At 37.8% G+C, this 10113-nt stretch overlaps 2 protein-coding genes across 2 annotated transcripts; one reads left to right on the forward strand and one right to left on the reverse strand.

Moving 5' to 3' along the window:
* The first annotated feature begins 1723 nt into the window (after window positions 1–1723).
* LOC127375512 (rho-related GTP-binding protein RhoF) lies at window positions 1724–3980 on the forward strand. Its single transcript, XM_051421436.1, has 5 exons — window positions 1724–2025; window positions 2219–2306; window positions 2848–2957; window positions 3329–3463; window positions 3603–3980. Exons 1-5 carry the CDS (start codon window positions 1891–1893, stop codon window positions 3768–3770), a joined length of 636 nt encoding a protein of 211 aa, XP_051277396.1. The 5' UTR covers window positions 1724–1890; the 3' UTR covers window positions 3771–3980.
* Window positions 3981–3982: 2 nt separating this feature from the next.
* Window positions 3983–9367, reverse strand: LOC127375511 (calcium release-activated calcium channel protein 1). Its single transcript, XM_051421435.1, has 2 exons — window positions 8912–9367; window positions 3983–7308 (listed from the first exon to the last, which is right to left on the reverse strand). Exons 1-2 carry the CDS (start codon window positions 9023–9025, stop codon window positions 6763–6765), a joined length of 660 nt encoding a protein of 219 aa, XP_051277395.1. The 5' UTR covers window positions 9026–9367; the 3' UTR covers window positions 3983–6762.
* Window positions 9368–10113: the final 746 nt, after the last annotated feature.

Consider the following 10113-nt stretch of genomic DNA (forward strand, 5'->3'; position numbering starts at 1 on the left):
AGAGAAAGACGGACTATAGATCCGTCTGTGAGGCGGAAGAATACACAAGGTTTATGGAAGGTGGGTTAACAGGTGACAGGTGTGCAATGTCTATCCACCTTCAGGAGCTTCTAGGAATACTTGTAATAGAAAATAATCTACATGCATATATTTATTTACAGGTATGTTCTACAGGTTGATTCTGATTCTGATGTCTATATAATGGCCTCATACCAAATGCTAAATGTATGACAGCCATGGTTTTTGTATTCATTTGGAGGGCCAGGATCATTTTTAGCCTGTTAAACACTTATTAACAACATTTTACACAAATTGTACAACTCTTTGTCAGATAAAATGGATTAAAAAAAACAATGTAAAAGCACTTTTCTGACATAAATACCAGTGTGTACATGTAAATACCAGCAGAGAATTCATTATAAGTCTATTTCATTTTAATTAATAACATTTTTTGAAGTAATGGTTGTCATTATGCCAGATTTTTATGGGGTGACATTTGGTACAACACAGCAAATGGCAATTTCTTGCACATAATATATAACTGAATTAGTTTTAAAAGAGGCCAATTTGTCATCATTTTTAATGAAAGGTGAATTAGAAGTTCTAAAATGACTTTTACCAGGTTTATTTATAGGATAGGTAAAGGTAACATAACATAAAATAATAGATAGACAGCACCACAAAAAAGGCAGACAGGATACAGATCAGTAGAAATATATATATATATATATATATATATATATATATTAATACATATATACATATATACATATATATATATACAGATAACAATTAAATCAAAGTTAGTTCATCTAGATCAACAGGACGTAGTAGATACAGTATAATTCATATAATTAACAATGAATAAAAAGAAAAAAGAAAAGATTAAAGATATAATATGAACAACATATAAGAATTTGAGTATGTAATATATATGTTTATATAATACGTGCATAAATATGTACACTGTAAATCTTAATAAAAGAATAATAATAACAACTTTATTTGTATAGCACTTCTCTCAACAAGGTTACAAATGCTTCATAAAATAAATTAGATAAAAAAAGCAACAACATCAAGTCAGACATCACAAAAGGTTTTCCTATAATATGTTTGAAGCAATGAAGTAAGCAAACATCTTGATCCCTTAAAAAGAAAAATTGATTCCCATGAATTAAACACAATAAAATGCATTGCTCAAGTAATAACTCAGTCGTTTTGAATGTTACATTTGTGCAGTATTTTAAGTATTGGTGATTTAATTCCACCTTGTTCCATTGACTCATTTTCTTTAAATTTACTTCCCAAAGCCGCAAAATGAATTGGCTACCATTTTTATAATCAATTCATTTTAAATAGTGTTTTATCACACATCAGCTGTTCTGTTCTTCTCACTTTAGTGGAAGAAAACTGAGTAAATTAAATTTAAGTGGTAACATCATTAGCAGTTATTCTTACTTTATCTAGATAAAGTCGCACTTTAAATAAGTGTAATATAAGGTTTTTAATATACTCCATGTACCTTACCCTAACAATTACCACATTTGACTTAAATTCTTAATAGTACATGACATAATATAGATGTTTATATAGATATAGATAACAATAAAATATAGATTGATACATATGGTAGCCAGATGAGGCTGTTCAAATAGTTGAAATACTCAGAATGAAGGAGGAGCAGTTCATTAAGGGAATGTAAGGTGTGAGTGTCCCAGAAAGCATTTCATCTGTTCATAACACCGCCTCTATGGTTGCACACAGGACCTCTAAGTCAGTTTAGCTACTAGCTACCACTGCAGTCTGGGTTTCTGTTTATCTCTGGCTTATCTCTGCAGTATACACACCGCCAGGACCAGCAGTCCCTCCTCATCTGTCTTTCCGCAAAACATGAGCCAGAAAGGATCAAGAGCAAACAGAGGAAACACCAGCCTGCAAGAGGAATTCAAGGTTGTTATTGTAGGAGACGGGGGTTGTGGGAAAACCTCGCTGCTCACAATGTATACTAAAGGAGTCTTTCCAAAGGTGAGTAACACACACACACACACACACACACACACACACACACAGGCTTAGGTCACTGGAACTGCAGGATATTTTCATCCCAGAAGTAGAAATGAAATTAATTTTAATGTAAAAACTAAGCAGAATAAGATGTTTGTAATTCAAATAAGCTGTCAAGTATTCAGAGACAAAACTTATAATCATTTTCTTTCAGGAATACGTCCCATCTGTGTTTGACAAAACTGTTGTAAATTCGAGGTATAGAGGGCAACAGTTTCGGCTACATCTCTATGACACTGCCGGTAAGGTCTCTTTCTCATACTTTTTAAATCCACTTGTTGAACAGGTATCCCGAGTCTGTGGAAGGTGTGTCCTGTCATTCCTCATCGGCATCTGAGAAACACAATCACATGCCCTTTGGTAGGGGCGGGGGCGGCTGTGGCTCAGAGGCAGAGCGGGTTGTCCCCCAATCAGAAGGCCGCTGGCTCGATCCCCGGCTCCCCCTGCCACACGCAGAAGCATTCATTGCCATCGCTGTGTGAATGTGTGTGAAAGGGTGAATGTGGCACGTAGTGTAAAAGCGCTTTGAGTGGTCGAAAGACTAGAAAGGCACTATACAAGTACAGGTCCATTTACCATTTACCATTTGTATTAGGTCAAAATAACCTAAACACTTTAATTGTGTTGGTTAAAATTACCTGAGAGTTTTTTTATTATTCATTTATGTTTATTCAATTTAATTGTAATCATTTTTTTTTTTTTTTGTTTGTTTGTTTGTTTGTTTTTTTGAATTAAGATCTGAATTTGACTTTCAAATACAGGTTTCAATGTTGTTAATTTCAGGTCAAGAGGACTATGATCGCCTGCGGCCTCTCTCCTACCACGGTGTTAATGTGGTGCTGATCTGCTACGATGTCCTGTGTCCTTCAAGCTTTGATAACGTCTTCATAAAGGTATTTTTAAGTTGCATCTTCAGTGTTTGGTTATTGTGGTTGAAGAGGATATCCCAGTTGGTGTCACTTAAGCCTTAGTGCTCAATTATAATTTATTACTCAGATCACATAATTTTTTTTAATGCGGTCGATATCAGATTCTAGTGTGAACAGATGACGTTTCCTGAGATGACCCACATGACGAACGTAGATCCAGATCACACTGAGGTTACATTGCAAAAAAACGTGAAAAAACATATGTGAGTCATATATGAGCAGAAAAACCTGCAGAGTGACGGTAACCAAAGACACACTTTGAGGTGACCTCTTGACCTATTTTGTAGTGAAAATCCTGAAAATACCACATTATAACTGTGTTCACTATATTTAAGTGGTACCCTGAGGTGCAACATTTCTGTGCTGGGGTGCCCATCATCCTTGTTGGTTGCAAAGCAGACCTACGACAAGACAAAGTCCTGATGAAGAAGCTCTGGTCAACCGGCCAGAATGCCGTCACATATATTCAGGTATCAAGCTCATCACCGATACAGTTAGTATGACTTTTGAGGAGCAATATTGACTATAAGTGTGTAATAACTGGATAGGAGAACAAGAAAAGTCACACATTGTTGGCTCATTTGTGCGACTCAAACTCTTTTCTGACAGGGAGAAGAGGCCAGAAGGAAACTCAATGCTGTGTTGTACTTAGAGTGCTCAGCCAAATACAGGGAAAATGTGGACGACTTATTCAGAGAGGCAACGAAGCGAGCACTAATGGCGACGAGAGAGCTGGAGAAAGTCAGAAAGCGGAGGAGTTTGTGTGCTTTGTTGTGATGATGCACGCTCATGGCTCCGACTGCCTTCAGGGACTGAAGGTTACACTCAAACTGCACCTCCGGACACATTTCCTGTGTGGTTTTCCCTTTGACTTACTTTAGAATACATTTTGTGCAAGATGATGTTTCCTTGTTTTTTCCCCATTTTTATATTTTTTACACATGCAAATCATAAATATATATAAAAAAAATGTATATGAAACTCACAGATCATCTCTGATGTGTTTTATTCTCAAACAAACAACAACAAGAAAAAGTCCTGGATATGATTAACAGTAAAAAGCTGCACAAAAACGCCACACATGAGCAAATCTTACAATATAGTATTTACTGAAAATTCACTTTAAAGCTGTGCACAAGCAGTGGAACCTCTCTATATACAGTAACATGCACGAGGTTCAATAAATAAACCACAAAATGAACGGAAGAAAAAGGCCTTTGTTTGCATTGATCTGTTTTTCAAGAAGGCACATGTAGCAGTTCCTATCAGAGGCGTTACAGAGAAAACATTTAATTCCTTGTAAAGAAACACCATCAACAAGTGGTTTGGAGAATAAAGACCAACAGTCTGTAAGTTATTAACTCTGTGTGGCTCCTTGTTCTCTGCTACGTCACGTGTCACAGAGATATCTCCATCTGGTCGGGACAATCTGAATGCAAATTTGAGGAGCTTGTGGTCTACAGCAGCTATTACATTACCATGACTCAGCATAGATCATGTGTAGGGTTGGGTAATAGGGACTAAACCGATATTGCAATAATAACCACAGCATCACTTTGATATAATACAGCAAGAATCCAAAGTCACATGATAAAAATACAAACGGGTATTCTTCTCAAAGAAGAAAATGGCTGTACTGGTTGACCGAAGGCATGAATAAAAACATGGATATATTATTCTCAAATACAGTAAAACTTCAATTAAAAGCAAGGGTCCCAATTAGACTCAGTTCCCTGTTAGTAGCCTGCTGTGGCTACAATTAATGCAGGTCTGAATTTTATAGAAATTCTTTGGATAAACATCTGAGTTCAGTGATTGAATCAAATAAAAGCCTGAGCGATTAACTGAAGTTTTTACAAAGTTTAAAATCTCATGTTTACGTTAAAACTTTACTATTCCAACATATTTAGAGGAGAATATTATCTGCTAATAATATACTTGTACCAATGTCACAAAAAAAGACAATAGAGATAAGAAAATGGTCAAACCCAAATTAAACAGTTCAACAATGTGCCATAGGTCAAAAAGAAAACACACCTTAACAACGTGTGGCCATGCTCAAGCTTGTAAACTATGAAGACTACAAAACATTACTCAAACACAACATTTCCAATACGTGCATGCTTTGTAATAATACATTAAACAATACTTCTCCAAAGCCAGTAACCATTTTCAGAAATTACAGTAGATTCGAATTGCAAAAGCAAAAGTAAGTTTCTCAATTGTTTTACCCGAGACTCACTTCAGATAAGACTCCTCTAAAAGAAGAAAAACGAGTTCTTGGACACAGATTCCACCACTGGGCCCCTTTTTGTTTTAAATATGTGCAATGCAGCACAACCTTAGAGTGCACAGAAATACTGTTAACATTTATATATCTGTTTTTTGTTAAAAGACCTAAACAGTTTCCTTTGAGCACAGATTTTTGGCACAAGGAGGATTGTTCGGAAGACTAAAAAAAACTCTGAGTACGGGGAGAGGAAAGGAGAGAACATTTGACACAACCTAAAACAAAATAAAAAAGTTCCTTTAAGCAACAACTCAGTACAGTGACCATGGACGTGTGTAACATACAAATGAAAGCACGAAGGCCTCGTAAAAAACCTCTTTCTCTATCTTACTGTTTTTAAATATGGCAGTTAGTATACTGAATGCACCGATTTTAAAGTCTCTTTGGGATAAAAGCATCAGCTAAATAAATATAACTTGTTCCATAATTTTGGTTTTAAAGCACGCAGACAGTGAATCTAACTTCACACCCTGAATATGGACACATGCATTGATAATAAAGTCGTTCTGATACCAATGATACTTATTATTATAAGAGAACTTTACGTATCAGCTGATACAGAGTGTCGATCCAATACATGTGCGTTAAGAAAAACATAGATTACATGGTATTGGATTGGTGCGCAGACACACGTACTGGCCCGATACCCCCTACCAAATTTTAAGTAGTATCGGAACAATTCTACTTGGTAATGCTCCCTTTTAAACCCAATTTAAAAAGCCAGGCAAACGTGACAACAGGGGAAATCAGTACAACCCACCATGGGACAGTATTAAGGCAATAGGTGGATGCTGCCTGCAGTGGTGGTGACTTTTACAGTATACCTCCATCAGCAGCACAGTGGGTGAGTGTAAACTACACGCCCAGACAGGGCAGCACCACAATTTGTCAACCGGAACTATAAAACAGGCTCAAAGGCAGCCTCAGTCGTCTTGATTTGATGTGGATCTTCCTCAGGTCAATTTAACCCAGATTTCCCTAGTGTTAGTGATACAAAATCCTGTTTTCTTTGGATATCAACGACTAAAAAGCTATATATTTTTCAGTACTGTACAGTATCTGTGTTGTAATAGCGGGCTATTTTATCTAAAATAATAAAAAGTGGATATCCCTATGATTTCTGAGACATTACACCCAAGCGCAGATGTGAAGTCCTTAAGTGGTTTTAGCCCTAAAAGACACAATGTTACAATATGATATGTCATTAAACAAGCCAGTTAAATGTTAGTGCCTGAGAGCAAAAGATTTCCCTTCAAGTTAAAGGTAAAAAACTATTTCCCAATATATAATGTGTAGAAGTTTGTGAACATGCATTATCCAAAAGTGGACTGAGTCAAAACCTGCAATGCTCAACAGATGAAGCTTTCAGTTTCAAGGTAAGCATCTGAGCACAGTTCTAAAGCATAAAAAATAAAGCTTTTATACGAGACTTCACAATAAAAGCACTGGTGAGTGTCCGCTGCTGTTAACTAGCAATAATCAAGGGTAGTGGACAGGTGCCTTCAGGTCGTCATTCTCAGGCCTGTTGTCCAGCTGGTTCTGGAGCCGAATGACCTGCTCCAGCTCCCGGATCTGCCGGTCCGTTTTGTGACTGACGAGTGTGCGGTAAAAGTGGATGGCGAACATGATAAAAACGAGTCCAAACGGCACCATGATGCAGGTGGAAGCAATGGCTGCGGCCTCACCAGAACTTATGGTGCTGTTGCTTTCCTCGCTGCTCCTGAGGGGCAAAAACTTCACCCAGCACAGGAGCATCACCTCCGTGAGGAAGAGGAGGGTGCCGATGACTGTGGAGAAAGCCCAGGCCAGTTCTATGTGGCGGTGCATGCGCTCGTGGGGAGACTCATTGACGGAGTTGAGGTTGTGAACATTGCTGACGGCCTCGAGGTTAGGGAGGATGCAGGTGCTGATCATGAGGGCGAAGAGGTGGACAGCGACCAGGACTGTGGTACAGGCACTGAAGGCTATCAGCAGCCCTGGAGGATACTTATGATCCCGCTCCAGCTGAACCTCCACCATGGCAACCTGGGAAAATCATACAAGAAAAATGTCAATATTTGCAACATATACTGAATAGGTAGAGGAGAGTGTCTGTATTAATCCTAATGTCAGAGGTGGGAAGTGACAAAGTACAAATAGGCTACTACCTGTAGTACCTACATTTTTACACAAATATCTGCACTTTCTACTCCTTACATTTTAAAAACTAGGTCTGTTACTTTAGTTTTAATGAATCTGAGGGGAATTATGGCTTGCAAACATCAAGACTGGTGCATATCTCGCAGGACAGACATAACAAAATGACATAAATAACAAAAAAAACTAGTTTCAGTGAGCTTTGCACAGAAACAGCTGGTAGAAATGTGCTTTTTACTTTTATAAGTGCATTTCAGAGCCTGAACTTTTTCACTTATACCTGAGTGAGGAAGCTGAATCAGTACACAAGAATGGGTTGACATTTGCCACCTTAATGAGCCCTTTCAGAGCAGTCGTGTTATATTCTGGAACATCTAGGTGGTTCTTTGTGTTTGTCAAACAATTAGGAAGCTCTGAAATTAAAGCTGGAGACAATGTTGAAAAACGAGTATGCAAAAATACCCACCCGAAACTCTTTTAAACCTTAACATTAAATAAATAATAATAATAATAATAAATAAATCTCCTCAGGTGTGTTCTCTTCTTCTAAATCTTACAGCTCGTGCACAAAAGTTTAACTTCAGGCATAGTTATAAAAGGTTTGAGTTGTATTAAGAGCAGGGAAAATACAATACTAGAGCAGCATTGCTTACATATAGATTTGTACATCAAGTGAATCCTAAAGAAGTTAATTGTGAGAAAAAAAGTGACAAATCCAAATGTGATTAACCAGAATTATTAACATATGGAATATATGCACAGTATATAGTTGTTGTTTTATCTCTTAAATGTTTAAATACCTGTTTAATTTGTCATTTAATAGATTTTGTTTTTCTGTTTATTTTTTCCTACTTGCACCTTTATTGATATTTAATACTTGCACTCTTTATAACTGCACTCTTTCCTTCTTTGTACTGCAACTGCTGCTCAACAGTTTCCCTCAGCGTTAATAAAACCTATCTTATCTTATCTTAATAGCATCATAATAACCGGCAGTGCTTTGCATTTCCAGAAACAGAACCGGTATCTATTAACTCAGGAAGCTGCTGTTGATGTGTACGTTGCATTTTTATTAAAAAAACAAAAAAGAATTGGCACGTCTACTTATTGTGCGGTCTACTTGTTGTGGCGGAAGATAAACCCGGACTTAAAGGGTGTGTGAGGTTTGCATAAACTGCTTTATTCACTTGATCCGTTATTGTTGCACTTTGAGAGACATCTCGTGCAAAATCCAACGCGACCCACTGTGACCTTTTTTTTTTTTTTTATGTCCACGTCCTCGGGGTCGCTGAACTGCCCTTGCGGAAATAAAAAAAGCTCCATTAATGGTGCACACCCAGCAGCGCACAGGGGCTGTAATCAGGCCTGTGGGGTGTCGCGATCGCCGCAGCCCTTTGGAAACAATCATCTGCGTCACATACGCGGTTCATGCCGACGGCCTAAAGTTTGCGCCCAGGCGGTGAACAGTGTGGAAGAGGAACCGAGAACTTACCATGGCGAACCCCGACAGCAGAGCAGAAGTGCGACTTGTGGCTTTTAGTTTGGCTCGACTCAAATACAGCTTTCTCCATGACAGAGCCTGCATGGAGTGCTCGTTCAAACTCATTCCGAAGGTTGCTCCAAGGAACCGGTTATTATTATTTTTGTTGTTGTTGTTGTTGTAGTATGAAAATATAAAGTTCGGTGCGTAAAAGCGGTTTGGATTCACAGGATGGTCCTCGGTGGAGTAGACGGATGGAAAGCGCACGCAGGAAATGCAGTTCCGATGAGGTGCCACATCTAACAAACACTTGGGAGCAGACGGATCTGAAACTATGTCAAAACTTTCCTACAACAGCTGACTTACTGTCAGAGTCTATGAGGAAACACAAGATACCCACAATCCAATGCTCTCTCTCACTCTCTGTCTCTCTCTTGCACAGGCGCTGCGGCGGTCCGCCTGCTGGTGCCAGTGTACACCCCCTTTATCGTGGAGCTGCAGTCTGTTCCTGTACGGATGTGTCATATTTTCTCTCTCACACACACACACACACACACACACACACACACACACACACACACACACACACACACACACACTGTGCAGCTTTCAGTGGTTGCTGTTCACGCAAAACCTCTGAATGTGCTTAAATTTCCCCGCAAAACCAAAACAAATATGCATGAATCGAACTGAAGTCTGGTCATTTCTATTATTTTAAACATCAAGAAAGTGTCACCACCACCTAGTAAGAGGTATTTTTCCCTTTTACAGTCATTAATTGAATTAAATACTCATATTAATAGTCTCTGCACTACAGTAGACTCATTGTAAGAGTAATGGGATGTAAGTACATTTATTCAAGTACTTTGATTTTGATGCACTTTAGTATTCCTCAACAATTCATCACACAAATTAGTATTTTTTTGTTTGTTTTTATGACTCATGAATCAATTTTTATTTTGTAAAGTAAAAAAAGTAGCATAAAGGAAATCTAAACTTTATTCTACAACCTAAATAACAATAAAATAACCTTGAATAATTTTACTTTCCACGTTACTTTGTAGATTGAGATTATTAATACAAAAATATAAATCAACTAATACATTAGGATTTATTATTTAGATGTTAAGCTACCCAGCAGTATATAAAGCAGCTGAATTTAGCTCCACCTTTACCAGCTGCAATATTACTGCTTCTTACACATAAATGCATCA

This window comes from Dicentrarchus labrax, unplaced genomic scaffold (genome assembly GCF_905237075.1).
Source record: "Dicentrarchus labrax unplaced genomic scaffold, dlabrax2021, whole genome shotgun sequence".
Classification (NCBI taxonomy): domain Eukaryota; kingdom Metazoa; phylum Chordata; class Actinopteri; family Moronidae; genus Dicentrarchus; species Dicentrarchus labrax.

Bases quoted from the DNA above. Each gene is read 5' to 3' on its own strand.
- LOC127375512 (XM_051421436.1), top strand. From the start codon at position 1,891: ATGAGCCAGAAAGGATCAAGAGCAAACAGAGGAAACACCAGCCTGCAA. The intron at 2,958-3,328 runs GTATTTTTAAGT...ACTATATTTAAG, and splicing joins TTGATAACGTCTTCATAAAG to TGGTACCCTGAGGTGCAACA. The intron at 3,464-3,602 runs GTATCAAGCTCA...CTTTTCTGACAG, and splicing joins ATGCCGTCACATATATTCAG to GGAGAAGAGGCCAGAAGGAA.
- LOC127375511 (XM_051421435.1), bottom strand. From the start codon at position 9,025: ATGAGTTTGAACGAGCACTCCATGCAGGCTCTGTCATGGAGAAAGCTG. The intron at 7,309-8,911 runs GTAAGTTCTCGG...TGATTTTCCCAG, and splicing joins TGCTGTCGGGGTTCGCCATG to GTTGCCATGGTGGAGGTTCA.